This window comes from Manis javanica, chromosome 9 (assembly GCF_040802235.1).
Source record: "Manis javanica isolate MJ-LG chromosome 9, MJ_LKY, whole genome shotgun sequence".
NCBI classification, from domain to species: domain Eukaryota; kingdom Metazoa; phylum Chordata; class Mammalia; order Pholidota; family Manidae; genus Manis; species Manis javanica.
Window position 1 is genome coordinate 32,748,192 of NC_133164.1, and position 17,066 is coordinate 32,765,257.

The following is a 17,066-nucleotide window of genomic DNA, read 5'->3' on the forward strand; positions in this document are numbered from 1 at the left end:
ATTTATTGAGGCCCTAACCCATTCATCTGTATACACTTTTTTTCATGTGCTCTGTGTACTTTCCTGCCTTAGAACCCTTGCTATGCCATTGACACCTTCATTACCTTCTTCTCATCTTACCTCCATCAGTCAAAATCACACTCATATTTCAAGTCCTGCTACAAATGCCACGTCTCTGTGTTGTCTGAAAATCTGAAAATGTATCCTCCTTTTTTAAAAAATCACTTGAGACTTAATGTCATAAATAACTGTATTTTCTGCTAATAAGAAGCTCCCTTTTGGAGAAAAGTTAGTATTTTGTTGTTTTTGTCTCTGTCACGGTATCTGGGACCAGTCTTTGTACCCACTGGCTACCCAACACATGTCTTGGGCTCTCATAATGTTGGAAGGAAAGAACACATTGGAAGCATCAGATCTATAGTCATGGACTTTGAGAGTCATTTTTCTGGCCATAAAACTGAGGCAGAGTTTTAAATACCAGATACTCTTGTAACAGATGAAGAAACTGACTGAAATATACAATTGTGTCTCTGTTTTAAAAAGTGATATGTAGTAGCTGTCTCCTGTAGACTTCTCTTTAATATAATGTTGGACACAAAACTTTAACCAAGAAACAATGTTTCCATTTGAACTAATGAATAAGAAAGTGTGTATTTTTATTCTTAGTAACAATAAATTTCAACATATCTCTGCCTCAGTTTTTGTATTTATAAAATGGGAATAATATTTCCATCTCACAAAGTTATTGAATTAAATATTATACATAAAGTGCTTAGAAGAATTTCTGGTATATATAAATGTGTCAACTCTAAATCTAAGTTATTTGTTATCTAGTCAGTTTAACTAATACTATTAAGGCAATACTTCTTAATATTTTAGATTATGATTTGGGTACAAACAACTATATAAGGGAATATAAGAATTAGCGTAATGATTGTGATTTTAAAAGCAGCCTCTGCATAGTATTCTAGGGGGAAAAAATCCATGATAAAACAATGTCTATTCAAGCTTGAAAGAACCATCATCAATGTCTTTTCCAAATCTGTGGTGCAGGCAGTTTATATCAGAATTTCTTATAATGTTGAAAATTAGTATTAAAAGGCCATTCATTAAATAAAACACTTTCATAAAGTGCTAAATAAAATTCAATTAATGTAAATCATATTAATAGTAATGTTTGGTACTTATATAACATCTATGTCAGGTAACGAATTAAGCATGTTATTAAATCTCTGCAGGCTGGAGACAGCATAGCTTTGTCTGTTTTAACATAATTCTTTCATTAGTTCATAGGCCTAGAATCCTCGCAGGAGTATCGCAGAGTTGTCAGGGGGGGTCTCTGAATTCTGGAGTTGGTATCTGACTCTCTGCCTCATGATCACGTTTTTTGACAGCTCCCTATGCGTTACACGATGTAGTAGATTGGTGAATGTATTTTTTTCTAACAGGTTTCTCAAATAAATTAATTATGTACATTTTCTCCAGAGGTGGCAAACAAATAACTTGTCAGTGGAAGGTGGAAACATGCATTTTAGGTTGAGTCAGCCGTCTTATCTCTGCATTCATAAGCAGGAAGACAAGATTTGCTGAATTCTGATTTAACAAGTTCTGTTTTTCACCCTCATTTGAAACTACATTCTAAGCATCAATAATTTAATGTAAACATAACTATTGTTTCTACTTTTTGATTTGTGTAAAGATATTTATACTGAAACTTTTGCATATGCATGTAGGTTTTCTTTACCAGAAATTTATGACTGTGATTGTTTAGAACAGAAAGATTGATGCACACTTACTCTAGTTTTTCCCCTCCTTATTGTTGGTGAGTGATTTTATTTTTGAAAAATATTCTCATCTTCTATGTTAAAAAAATCATAGCAAGTGTGATTAAGATTGAGGTAATAAATAATTGTAGAAAAATGAAATAAAACTCAGTTTAGTCATTAATGAATTTCCTTGTTATGGATGCAAACCCCTGTTAGAGTCAAATATTGAAGTGGAGATGGATTAATTATTGATTAGAGTCATAATTTGTCTACATAGTTGATCATAACACCAAATGGTGCTCTTTTTTAATTTCCCTAAAATGAAACATCACAACAAAGATACATTTAAGATAGGTCCTCATAATATCCTAAAGACATTTGACCAAATATTATTGCCTACCACATATATTTCTCAAGGGTGGAAGTATGGAGACAATATGGAGAGATGAGATATGAATTATGAAACTATTAGAAAATGATTATGTGCTAGATTGTGTAAGCATTTTAAGGAAGGAAAGATGAACATGTGTTTCAGCAATTCAGTACTTCATTACAGAAGTGTATGCGTGTGTGTGTGTGTGTGTGTGTGTGTGTGTGTGTGTGTGTGTGTGTGTTTGTAAGTGTGGGGTATGTGCCTTTATGGATATTTCCTTACTTAGCACCCCTCGTCTTCATTTGACTCATTCCTGTTTGCTAATACCTCATCCTTCTTGAGGCACGCCGACTATGGTGTTCCCACAATATTCCTTTAGAACATTTTCTGGAGTATTTAACATGTTTTATTGTAATTCTTTCTACATCTATTTCCCCAACTAGACTATAATCCATAATCGGTCAAAGTCCATAATGTACATGTGGGTTCACTCTTGGTATTGTACATTCTGTGGGTTTGGACAAACACATAATGACATGTATTTGTCATTATTGTAGTAACAGAATGCTTTTGCTGCTCTAAAATTCCTCTGTGCTTTGCCTATTCTTCAGTACCCCCAGCCAACACCACTCTATTGCTTGTTTGTGTGTAAAATATTCAGTATGGCATTTTTCTCCCTTATGTCTCAGTTTTCTCATCAGGAAAACAAGGATAATAATAATACCTTATTAATAAAAATACTTGAAGATTTGAATATTAAAAAAGTTAGGTCATGTAGTGAACTTAGCACAGTGCTTAGCAGTTAGACAACATAATATAACTGTGATTATTTATTATTTTAGGTAGTATTCAAAGTAAAATGAAAACATTTGGGAAGAGGACATTCAGAATGTTGGAAATGACATATCCTACAGAGCAGAGTTGGATATTATTTTGAGACTGTGTGTAAATCTCAATTATTTTGAGATTGGGTGTAGATAGATGTAAATCAAGGCCAAAATCAAGCTGATCTGCAAAAACAAGTTGATAGTCAGCCAACAGAAAATCACTGCACATTTATGAACTGGGTTATGGCATGTACCAGTGAAATAAAAGACTGAGTACACTGCTTTTAGTTAAAAAAAAATAAAACCAACATTCATTACAGAGAATATCTGTCATTTGAAATTCAAACTGAAAAATTACAAGAAATAAAGCTTTTTTATTTGTGACTATGAAGTCCATAGTTTGTGTAAAATATTGGATTAGATATCACATATTTCACTTGGAATATATTTCAATATTAAATTTAAATTTTGTAAATATGGTTTTGAGGTATGACTGGAACTATGAGAAAGAAGCCAATATAACATTAACACTTCCCAAAACTAAGAAAACCATTTACAATTGTTTATAAATTTTTAAAATTTGTCCCTTTGGGGATTATAGTCGGTCTTTACAGATAATTGTAAAAAAAGGTGTGTTGTGTATGGGCTCATCTGTGGCTTGGAAGGCTTAAGGGAAGGACAGAAAATTCTAAGATAATGAAAAAGTTAAAAACGTTTTGCTTTCTAGCCAAACATGTCACTAAATGGAATTTAAAAACAGTATCCTTAGAGGGTTAGAAATATATATGTGAATTTATAATGATGCTATGGAGCAGTATTATAGTATTAAATAGTATTAAAATGTGTATGTTTCTTTAGAACTTTATATTAAATTGCTTTTTAATCCACAAAATAGTAATAAAATATGAATATATTTTTGTAATAAATCATTACATATAATTTATAAGGTGTCATTCACCATTGATATAAGAAAATAATTCAAACTGAGGCAAGAATATGTCAAGACCCCTGATCTGATAAAAGTTAATCTGAAAACATATGTTCACTAAATTAAGAAGTCTAAACTAAGATTGATATATCAATTACAAGATTAATATAATGAATATATTTCATGGATTTTAAAGAATCTTTTTAACACAGCTCTCATGTAAAGATTCTAAAAAAGGGGAGAGGGACTTATAAACTATAGGGGCTAGATTATCCCTAGCATGTAACCTGTCAAAAGGGGTCTCTCTTTAGTATTTTTTGCTGTCATTAATTGTTACCAGTTAATATACAAATGCTAAAGAGTAGGTCAGTCACACTCCAAAATGGTATAGCTCTTAATTTGGGGTAATTTTTTAATTCAGTGGTTAATAGTTTCAAGTACCATCACACTGGGGTTAGGGCTTCACCATAGGAATTTTGGGGTAGTGTCTTACAGTGCATAACACCTGCCATGTAGGGAGTTCAGGGAATATTTTGTGTCTTGTGCTTAATGTACCAGTAATCTGAGGGTGCTATCCAAGTATCAGCTGGTGATATTTTAAATGTCTGCCACATGGAACTCAATAGTTCGGTGACTTTGGAAAATCATCTCTTTGATGAGTTAGTTCAGAATCTATTTGTACTGAGAAATACTCATGGCTGGTACACACACCTACACAGAAAAAACTAAGAGGCCAAACAAATGTGGGATAATGAGATTGAGAAAGTGCTTGCATTTTTCATCATTGCAAAAAAGTGATGTATACTTCAAAGTTTTACCATATACAGAAAAAAAGTCCATGCAAAGGGAAAATAATGCTAAAAATACACTCGACCGTTTATATTGTTGTCTTTCAGAAAACTGGAAAAAAAATGTAGCTAACAAGTTAACAAGATCTTTCTGAAGGATTCCTACCATTTATAAATTGAGGATTATAAATCAACTGCTTCTTTTGGTGAAATATATGCATACATTAATCTTAGGAGGTCCTTTGTATATCTTTAGGTTGGTGAATCTAATTCATGAGGTTGATTTAATCTGGAAGATAATGATTATTTGTATACTTCATATTTTAGATTAATTTTATAGTTCTCAGAAGGGTAATATTTTTGTATATAATCATATGCTTTTTATTATATATTTTAGAACTGAAATGGAAAAGAAAGAAAGATTAAGAGGATGAATTATATCTGGTTTCTGCTATGGATAGAGGTAAACCTCAGGCACTGATCAAGTATAGCCAGGCTCATGGTTTGTCCACAATGAATGATCTGAAAAATGTGGTCAGAGTCATTGAAGTAGTAAACAAATTAGTTTAAAAGTTTGCTTTTATATTTTCAATGTAATATATGCTGATGACAGAGGAGCTAAAACTTCAGATGTAGAAAAAACATGTAATTATCCATCCAGTGATAATACCTCCTAATATTTTAGTATGTGTCCTTCCAGTTATTCTTCTCTGCATATTTATTGATTCATTTACTTAATTTCTCTGTTATATTCTGTTATGTCCATAACTGAAGATTTATATCTTTCTTTTTCACTTGATGTAGAATATAAGCATTTTATCATAATCTCCTTTTAAACACTTCTTAATGACTTCATAATGTTTGAGTGGATTTATAAATCTTTAAGTGAATTGTACTTTTCCAGTTAGCAATAAGAACATATATGTGGCTTACATATTTGACTATATATATAGAGTCAAATTTCTCATATAGACTTGGCTTTATGGAACCAGCTTACTAGAAAACATTATGCAGAATATAAAGACACAGTTGGAGTTTTACTGGGATGAATAGATTGGAGAGAGCAAATGTGCTCTTGCAGATATTTGGAGCAAACTGCTTTCACTCTTAAATGCTTATTTGTGTCCCAAGGTTAAACTCAATGCTCACTTGCTGCTGTGTATTTTTATTCTGTATTCTTATCCCACATGCTATTTAATTTTATCTTCCTTCTCAAAGAAGGGAGTGTGCCTTTATTCTGGCAGCCCTAGTGTCTAGCCCATTGTTGATTGCACAGGAGCTCCCTTCTCTTAGAAGGATGAATGAATGGAATGATTAGATAGAACCCTATTTTAAGCAGGTAGGATTTGGAACCAACATTTCTGCTAGGTAGCTACTTTTGTATTTTCCCAACTGAGAACCATCACAATCTCTGTCTGGAATGTACATGTTTCTCTGCTCCATCTCACAGAAGGAGAGTTGAATTTAATTTCCCAAAAACTACTGAAGAGAAAAGCAGAAGATAATGTCTATGCAGAAGAAAAATCTATGATGAACCATCCCGCTAATATTTCAAGTGCCTCTCACTCTTTTGATGAATTTAGCTTCTTATGAATTCATATCACTTTTGTTTTCTTTGGTTAAGATGGATTTAGAAGTGTTCGTAAACATACAGTTGTGTGAGAGAGAAATTAGTGTGAGACAGATTTAATGTAAACTAAGGAGAGAAGTCTACCCAGTGATCTGTCTGGAAAAGAGGTTTTTTGTTTGTTTGTTTGTTTTTATTCAGAGCTGCAGGAAAGGATTCCTAAGTAAGTGAGATACTACCTGTGGATTTGGGCATCTATAAGTCATTGCTATCCTCTTTTAATGTAGGTGGTTGAAAACACTAAGGGCTACACTATGGTTCATGTGTGAAAATGGCAAAACAATTACCAAAGTCATAACTTTGATTTCATTCAAGCTGTTAAAGGTAATAATGTATTTCAGTGAGGTCTTCTGGTTTGATTAGAAATAGGAGCGTTCACCTATCCTAATCCTATGGGGTAGAGCTGCATGACTGTGTTGGGGAGCCTGAGGAGTCTTGAAGGCAGTTACTGTTGAGGCAATTGATCATTCCAAAAGGAAATGTTTTTGCTAATTACTTCTCTTCCTCTTTTCAGTTAAGGTTTTGTTTTTCTTTCCAAGAATAATATATTTGTAGCAAACAGGCCCACTTAAAACTAATCCTGATTTTATCAGATGATCAGAGAAGCTAAGTAGCTTGATCAAGGCCACACCTTTTAGTAAACTTGTGGAGCCAGTATTTAAGGCTAGACCCACTAAGGTAATAATACAATCTGGGCTTCTGGCCACAGCACTACACAGGTCTCTTGGAAGTTCCCTAAACTGCTGTTGAAAGTCCAGCCCTCCAGTAGTTAGTGACCAAGAGTGCAGTAAAGGTAAAATGCCAAGCCCATCAATTAGGGGACCTAACCTAACTATAGCTCATGAAGGGAGAGAGGAAAGTCTTATTAATAAATAAACCTTCTAACTTTCCCTCAGCCAAGAAGTTGTTTATAACTCTTAGGAGAGGTTCCCAGTAATTTTATTCTTAGGCAAAAGGATAAGTGACTTGACTTTCCTTACAGACCTTTCCTTCCAGGCCCCTCCATTCTTTGCATAGGTATCTCAAGACTCTGCCTTACTCTGACTGTAAAATAATCCTCTGTAGGATGTTAGTTGATGGCTTAAGGGTGTTCCCACCACCAAGGGTATTTGCATTTTAATAGAAGGCTTTAAAAGATCTTAAAGCTTCAAGACAAGAAAGCAGTGAATCTCTGTTGGTGGAATCAGAGGCAATGTGATAGATTGGGCAGGAGATACTGGGGTGATAGGAGCTTACTGGGTCTATTCTAATCACAGAGTGAAAAAAGTGTCCCTCCTTAGCAGCCTGACTTGCTTCCAAAGTGAGGGCACTGAGGACAGCTTCTGTGGCCTGAACAATAAAGTGCCCCTAAACAGTTTCGTTTTATTTAAAAGGGAAACAAATTAAAGGTTAAAAGTTCCAAATTTTAACTTTGTTTTCCTTTCCCACTTTCTGCATGGACTCTTGCATGGGGATACCTCTGCTTTTCCCTGGGCTGGTCATGTAGCATTATCTTCTGATTTAGCATTACCCTTAGCCTTAGAATTCCAAACTTTTTTTTTCCCTTACTTTTTATATCCTGGAAATTTCCAGACCACTGGAATGGATAAGGTAGGACATTTGAAGAACAGGGGAAAGGACTTCATAAGTTGTATTAAAATTTATGTAAATACATACAGTGAAAAAATAAAGAAAAGAAATACATTCAGTGAGCCAAGCACTAAGCTAAGTTTTAAGGACACAAAGATATATTTTATACATTTTCTGCCACACAGGCTTGGAAGTAAAACAAATAAGCAGATTATTACTGTTGGTGCAGACTGAGCTATATAATAGAGTCGTTCACTATAGTGCATACAAGGTGGGCTACCTAGAAGTGGTTAGTATGAAATATAGCTAAGTTTTAGTCAAGTATAGTCAGGTGAAATGGGAATGAAGGTGAGTTGGTATAGAAAAAGGCCTTGGTGCCAAAGGAGGCAGCATTTATACAGGTAGTGTAATAGGAAACCAACTTGGGAGACTGTTATGTAATTCAGTAGGGCCAAATATAAGCCAGGAATATAGGATTAAAAAGGTGAGGTTGGAAAAGGAGGCAGGGGCCAAGTACTGGAAGGTCTTGATGCCATGATAAGGAGTGTGAATCCTATATGGAACTATTGATATCTTAAACAAATGGAATATATGATCAAATTTGCATTTTGGAAAAGTCCTTTTGAGATCAGTATGGAGAATTGTCTTGACTCTCGACTGTAGGCTTTATGGGGGGACAAAGCTGGAGGTAGGTCTTGGAAGAGTTTAGAAGGCTGTAAGGGTAAACCAAATAAGAAAGGAGAGGTTGACCTAGAAGAAAGGAGTGGGGGTGGAGAAGAGAGAATGGATCAGAGAGCCATCTTCATTGGGATGATATTTAAGTGTGCTAGGGAAGGAAAAGACCCAGCTGAGTCCTGGATTTTGGGCTTAGTCAATTAGGTGCCATTCCACTGAACCAGGTAAAGAGAAATAGGTTTTAATGGGGAAGATGCTGAGTTCAGATTTGGACAAGCTGAGTTATTATAGAACACCCAAGCAGAGATTTCCAGTAGACAGACATTAATCTGTCTGAATCCCAGGAGGAAGATCTAGGCTTTAGATATATATTTAGCCATTTTCCTTAGCATCTCACTGATGTCAGTAGAAGAGATCATTCAGGGAGATTAGAGACTATCAGAGAGCTGTTGATCGACCCTAGGCAAATAACAGGAATTAAAGAATCAGTTGAGGATGAAGACTAATAATGGAATAACTAGCCAGAGAACAATACACAGGAGAGTGTCCTTATGGGTTAGCAAAACAAACACAATCTCCTGGCTCAGGTTCAAAGCCCTCCAGAATCTGGCCCCAGGCAATAAATCTAGCAGCGTCAATCTCTGCTCCTCATTTTATTTGAACTGCTTCAATTCATTGGAGACAATCTCATGCATCCATACATTTTCATGTTTCCATTTCTTTCTCAGATTCTCATGGAGTGTAGTTCTCATCCATTCTTTTCATCTCCATGTCTAACTCATCCTTCAAAATTCTCTTGTAATGCTTCCACTCCCGTGAAATCTTATCCTCCTTCTGCAACATGGAGGTATCCCCAACCAGCTCAATTTCCAATTAGTATTGTTATGACACTTAGCACATTCCAGCTTGCTCCATAACTGTGGATGCACCAGATTCATCCCCTTTGGCAAGAGTATAAACTTAAAACTTAAGAAGCCATTTTCCCAAATTAGCCTCCACAGTGCACTGCTTTGAATACAGCAAGTGCTTCCTGCTTAGTTGTTGAATGACCACATGTATTACTTACACTAAATAATAGAGGTAGGATCTTTGAATCTTCTGATGAGGCAAGTATCTCAGTTGAGGTTAACATGAAAATGCTAATTTTTGAAGGATGTATCTGGAGGTTCTAATATATCTAAGCACAAATTGTCCAGATGATGGAAAAGTCTTTGATAGAAGCACATTTATGATATAGAAGCAGAAAGTGGAAAGAAACATAATGCTAAGTATGTGTTTCAGAAATTTTTCATATTACATCCTTTATGTTATTCTTGTGCAAAGATAGGGGATATTTGTCTCCTTTTCACTTTATTCTTTTATAGTTTTAAAAATTAATCTTGTGCAATAGGTATGTAAAGGACAAGTTCCCCTAAAACACAAACACGAAGTATTTTTACTTATCCTAAAGGCAAACATAAGATGCTCTACTGGCAGCATCTCAGGGATGTCCTACAAACAATCCTAAGCCTTTTCGATTTATTTTAGTGTATAAAAAGTAAGGCAACATAGGGGGTTTGTTCATTTAAATAGAATAAGGGTTAAATGATGACTTACTCTTTAAATGACAAAAAAATAAAGAAATTGCAAGACCTTTTCACACATTAGATATGTATTGTCATTTATCATCTAGATATCAGGCTAGCAGTGCGAAGTAATAAAACATATCATCGAAAAATGTGCTATAGGTCTGAATCACTCTTTCATTCCACCTCCCAGCTAACTGTAGTATTAAATCAAACAAGCAGAACATTTCCTTAGGCAGCCATTGCCTTTTAATTTCCTGAAGAACCTTAAAATATCATTCATTACAAGTACTACACATATTTGGTTTTTAAAAGTCTCATAAATCAATAGCAGGCTGACTGTAATAATTATTACAAGTTAGTGCATAATTTTCGTGCTGAAGGCTGCATGCAGAACTTTAGCATATGCAAACGAGGCAATTCAAACTGTGTATAGATATTAATATGAAGAAGCAGGTAACGAGGTGCAGGCTATGAATTATGCATCAAGAGTGGCTGATCTTCAATGAGGAAAATGAATTCAGCATGTAATCTAATTAGTGATGGAAGTCTATTACATCTAACTGCAAAAGCAACCGTCCTTGAAACAAATTTATTTACAGTCCATGTTACCACTTGAAACAACTTTGAAATGATGTGTAAGACAACAGCTTAATTGTAAAAATTTTTTTGTTTGTTTCAGTTCTAGACCTGGAAGGCCTCCTAAGAGGACTCAAAGTGTCACCTCCCCAGAGAACTCTCATATCATGCCACATTCTGTCCCTGGTCTCATGTCTCCTGGGATAATACCACCAACAGGTAAGAATGCTACTTATTTATGCCCAAAACATTAAAGATCAGCAAATGGTGTAGCTTTTATATGTAAATGTTTATGTAGATATTTACATCCATCAATTGTTTTGTATACAATAAGATTATGTTACTGATGAGATTTTACTTCAAAACTGCCTAATGGCTATCATCATCTCTTTATTTAAAATAAAATGAAAAAAATTTAATTGAAGCACAATGCTAGGAGCTATTCTAATTCATCCTCTCACTAATAGCAAACAATTAATTGTTTGCTATTATTATCCCTATTTTCTCATTAAGGAATCATAGCTCAGAGAGAATCAATGACTTTCCCAAGGTCAGTCATCTGGTAACTGTCAATTGTTATTCAAACCTAGCTCTTTGGATCCTGAACTTACTGCTCATTCCACAAGAACTCTAAAATAGATTGAAATGCCTCCAAACAAAAGACAGTAACTATATTAAAAAATGATATCCTATCTTTTCTCCAACTATAATGTGCCATTAGAAACATTTGAAGGCTATTTATTACTAAAATTTTGAAAATCCACATATAAAAGAATCATCTTGACCTTATGGGCTCTGTACCATAAACAGCTCTAATAATGCACTGCATGCAAAAATAACTACTACCTGGATATGTTCATTAATTCTTTATTTTCTGACACACATTTGCCCACTTTCCACATTTCACCCAGACCGATGAGCAAATTAAAATAATAATGACATTATTGTTCTTAAATAAGATAAAACACTTCTATTAATTCTTACCATCATGCAAGTTTATACTCATATAAACATATAATTGCCACATAACACAACTGATACAGGAAAGGTAATCTGGCTAGATGAGGAAAGAGTCTTGATCTTTTCTCTGAATTCCCATATCAATATTTTCTTTTTCTTTTGTAACATTTGTCTTTCTCTGTGCTGCAGTATCATCGTGGGTAATCGGATTTCACATTCCATATTTGGTTGAAAGCTCCTTGAAAGCAACAACAGTTGTAATTCACCTTTATTTTTGCAGCAACATTTGAATAGTTTCTTCACCATTGTAGACCTTTATCAAACATCTGTTGAGTTGAGTATGAAGGTGTTTGTCATTTTATATATTTTATATATTTGTTTTTTCAGTGAGGTATCGTATTATGCACTTAGTAAGTTATTTAAAGTTCCTTAGAGAGTTGTATTTAATGCTAATTCTGCAGATGAAAAATTGAGACCTAGAAAAATGAAATCAAAAGCTGAAAGTGACCCAATGACAGAGCAAGTACCATCATTTCAATGTGTTTAGTCATGTTCTCAAGTAACTGAATAGTACTGCCTGAAATCTAATTCCAGATTTGAGATTTGGAAAGGAAATAGGTAGAGCTTGGTGAAGGCTTAACTGTTTTTATTTACATAAAAATTTCTGTTGTACTACATAGGTGTGATGGAACTAAAACCTTAACTTACATGTTTTATGGTTGAGACTCCTGAGTGCTAGAAGAAAGACATAAGAATCTTTGACTTAAGTAACTTCTCAATGAGTTTTGTGTTTGAGAATTAAAACATTAATTGTTTTCATAATCATTCTGTTTTATAAATATGTGCTATTACATATTACCAAATACAGTTATTTTACAGTTCAAAACTACTCTAAATTCTGTTCATATTAAAATAGCAAAGATCTGGTTCCAAATTGTCAGCCAGCATTTACTCTTTTAAGGTAAGAAGAACAAAAAGTTTATTACCAAAGCAGTGATGAAATAAGATGATGACATCATAATCTACACATAGCATTACCTTACATAATGAAACACCCTCAGTAACTTTGGGATAAGTGAAGCCTAAATCACCAATTTCCACATGCCAAAACTGACATCAAAATACTGAGTGACTTTTGATAGACATCTTCAGGAAATACATTGCACACTTCTCTGGTTTGGTGAGCAGAAACACTGAAGATAATTTAAACCTGATTTATCATTATGGATGTCACATGGATGTCATTATGGATTAAACAAATATATTTTTTTCCACCTATTTCAATTGCTTGCTGTTTTTCTCAGACTTTAAAAATTTTGTTTTGTTTACTTTTGTTTTTCCTAGTAGGCTGTGAACCCAGAAAGCAGGATTTCTTTCAACCTTATTAAGCAGTACATTGAAAAGCCCTTAACCACTCATGTTGTAGAGAACCATCAGGGAACAGAGGCTCATCAGGAGAACAAATTGAATTGAAAAGTGGTCTTGGAGAGTTCAATGCTCTGTAGAGCCCAGTGAATGGCTTTAGGACAGGAGGTGTGAGCTCACTACCACCTACTTCACTTATTTTAACTTTTAGAGGTTGGTCCAAAGATTTGAAACTGGCAATAGTTTGAAAGCACCACATGAATGGTGTTATCTTAATGTAGTCAATATGATTGAGCTTTTCACATAAAATTTTTTCTTGATGGAAAAGTTTAGCTTTCAGGAAACACAGAATAACATCTCCATTTCCTAGATTACTTAATCTCTTTAAACATTAACTGGAAATTTAGTGGCTTAAAAAAAAATCTTAAGGTTCTCAAAAGAGTGTTAATACTTCACCCAAGGAGAATTTAGTGTATTGGGGGGATATGATTCAATATGAATATATAGACCTTTATGCCCAAGGATTTTACTTATATCTGCTACTTTCTTTAAAAAATAAAATGCCTTTTTTTTTCTCTTAAGGTGGGAAAGTGTGTTATTTTTTTTTAAACTTACCAAAGAAGTTATATATCAATATTGTTCACATTAAGCAAACTAGTTTGATGATATTTCCACTATGTTTCTGACCTGTGAATTTAGAATTTTAAAAATTTGTTTCCAAGAGTCTTTACTTCTATCAGTATCTTTAAAAGACTTGGGAATCATGTAAGTAGAAAAACAAACATGAAAGCCTCAAGAAAACAAAGAAAGAAGAAAACAACCCCTCTCTCCCAAATCTCAAATCCTTACTTAGAGTTAAATTGTAGCCTCCCTATGAGCATTGACCTATACTTTTGTACTCCAAGAATTACCATTTGAAAAACATAAAAATACTTACCTTCACAGTTGTCAAAGCTGGTTTGTGAAAGAGAAAATTTACTGACAAATTTACAAAAATCTTTTGGTTTGTCCCTAATCATGCCCTTATTTTTTTTCTCTTTAACAATTGAACTTTGGAGTTAAAAAATAATCTTTCTTGGAGGCATCTGTTTTCTCAGAAAAGAAAAATGGCTATTTTTATATTTAAAAAATGTGTTTTCCCAACTTTACTGTTAATGTATTTAGGTAGCTATAACTAAAAAAAAAAACCTGTATTGCTCATCCAGTTTTCATTTGTTTGTTATTTTTGTTGCTTCTGTGGGCTTGTGTGTAACCTTAGGAGGGGGTGTGGGCAGATGGTGGTAATTTCTAAAATTTATGGTTGTCACCGGATGCTATAGCAACCAGAAGTGGAAGTTCATGAAAGAAAGCAAGCTCTTTGTAGAGTTTCACAACGCAATACCTCCTGTAGTGCTCCTTACATTTATTTGGACTGAGCACATGTCATAAATCATTTTTGATATTAAATACCAGTTTGGAATAAATTCATCCTAGCAACAGAATTCCAATAGCATTCATACTTTTTGTAGAATCATGTGTGTTGTACAATTAAGGGAAGGGTTGTTTAGGAATTTAAATACTCCCTTCTTGTGCCAGGAGTGCAATTTGGCTAGTGTATTTGGCCAACTTCCTGATTTTATCTCTAGGGCAGAATGCAAACTAGTTTTGAAACACAATTTTCATAAGTCTTAAGAAGCAACTCAGTGAGTCCCACTTAATGCATTTGACATTAAAAGAAAAGTTATCCAATCTCTTTTTTTTTCTAAATATACTCAGATTAAATGAATGAATGATTATAGTTTTGCTTCTTGTACATGTCTTTTCTCTCACTGTTACCTTGTAGGCACATAACAAATGTGCATGCAGGATAAAGAAAGCAATCACACACACATATCCACTATGCTTGAAAGTTAAGAATTTACAAATGCAATTTATCGTTTTAGAAGAAAACCCTAGACCAGAGTAGTATTAATCCAGAGTTTAATCCCATTGAAACTTTCTTAATCTTAAAAAAAAAATTATAGGAAAGCATTTTCATGTGGATTTATAACAGTCATATATACAAAGTAAAATTCTTTAATTTTTCTTACTAAATGTTACTTACGAGCAAGAGCTACCTCTGCTGCAATCAGCATTTGAAATCTTTTAAATGCATTAAACATTTCAGCTTCTGAGGAGAAAATTCACAGTGTGGAAAAGTGCCTTGTATGTTGCAAAGTTTATGGCAAATGCATTGTATTCCCTGGAGACATTCACAAGTAAGGATAACAGAAAATGCATAGGTAAAACAGCCACAAATGGATTGATCTTCTTCAGTAATAAGTAAACACAACATCTACTGGATGTTTTACTCAAAGAGTAAGCTATTTAAATATATAAGCTATATAAATCATTGATGTTATATAGTATGTGTATGTATGTGTTTTCATACATTTATATGTAGGGAACATTTATGAAGTTTAATCCGTGGATATTTTGAAGGTGGTGCATTTAGCCTGTCAGTATTTAGTGCATGTTCCCTTTATATTTTTCTGGAAGAGAAAAATCAACTCATGCATCTTCTTGTTTTTCCTTTTTGAAAAGCCAGCCTGAATACTAGACTTCATCATGTAATTTATTTAGTTTTAAAACTTGTATTGGGTAGTCTGTTAGTTTCCTGTGGCTGCTGTAACAAATTACCACTTATTTGGTGACTTAAATAGATGAAACTATTCTCTCACAATTCTGGAGAAATCTAAGATTAGCATCACTGGGCCAAATAAAGGTGTCGCCAGGGTCCCACTCTCTCTGGAGGCTCTGGGAGAATGTCTGTTCTCTGAGCTTCTGGTGAACGCCAGCATCCCTGGGTTTGTGGCTGCCTTGCTCCTGATTTCTGCCTTCTCTGTGTGTGTTTGTCTGTATGTGTAGAAAACATCCCTCTGCCTCTCTTTTGTAAGGACACTTGTGATTGTCGTTAGGACCCACCAGATAATCCAGGACACTATCCTCATCTCAAGATTCTTACACAATCACATGTGCAGAGAATCTTTTTTCTCTGTAAAGTGACATTCACTGATCATGGTTTCCTGGATTAGAATGTAGGCATGATTTGGAGGTCAGTATCAACCTGCCATACCCAGCAAGTCACTAGGCCAGACACTGTGTAGAGCCCAAGCATGTTGTGGCACATGGTATACAAATAGCCTTTGGGAGATTTTGGTAATTTTGATAGTTTTTGTATCCCAGCATGCAGAATATTGCTTGCCATCAAGCAGATTTTCAAGATAAATGTGTGTTCAGTAAATATGGCTAGTATGTATTTAGTGAAGAATTTCTGAGAAGAATTATTACGCCTTTGAGTTACAGACTTAAACACTGGTGTCACAATGCAGTTTATAAAATCCTATTAAGCACGGTTAGGTTCCAGATTAAAAATTCAGAGTTTAGAGCCTAAAGGAGGTATACTAAATAAGTGGAGGGTATTATTTATTTGTTTGTTTATGGGTTATGATAGTTACATAAGTATTATCATCAACAATTGATGAAATTTGTCTCCAGATTGATGCTCTAGAGGAGCAATACTTACAGGAATAAAATGTCAACATAGAACATATTAGTCTTTAAAAATTCCTGCATGTATATGTATATATATATTTATATCACTAATATTATATACTCTGTTATACAGTTCTTAAGGATTAGAGTACTCATTGTACCCACAACATCTTTACATAGAACTGATTTAATACATATATAAATAAAATATAGCACATAATTTAACTGAATGTAAATACAGCTTTGGTATGACAAACTATAAAATAAATATATTTACTTTATTAAATATGTAATATGCATTATAATCAAGCATTTCACTCAAATCACAAATATTCCCTGCATCTGTTACTAGCATGGATGCCATAAAAATCTTTCTTTCTACACTCTTAGAGCAAAGATCTGTTATTTTTAGATTTAATTAAATAACCACATGTTACTAGACTTCTAGACATGCCTCTTATCTATTTAACTTAGAGAAAATTACAGTCTTTTCTTCCCTAATTTGCTTCTCCCTTCCAAGTTTCTATTGAG

The 17,066-nt window shown here is 33.9% G+C and overlaps 1 protein-coding gene across 2 annotated transcripts in view; it reads left to right on the forward strand.

Annotated features, from left to right (window-relative positions):
• Positions 1–17,066, forward strand: part of DACH1 (dachshund family transcription factor 1) — a 400,485-nt gene that overhangs the window by 162,127 nt on the left and 221,292 nt on the right. For both annotated transcript variants that reach the window (XM_037023557.2, XM_073212530.1), the window contains exon 2: positions 10,801–10,916. In XM_037023557.2, the coding sequence (XP_036879452.2) occupies positions 10,801–10,916 (116 nt within the window). The remainder of the gene's footprint in view (positions 1–10,800; positions 10,917–17,066) is intronic.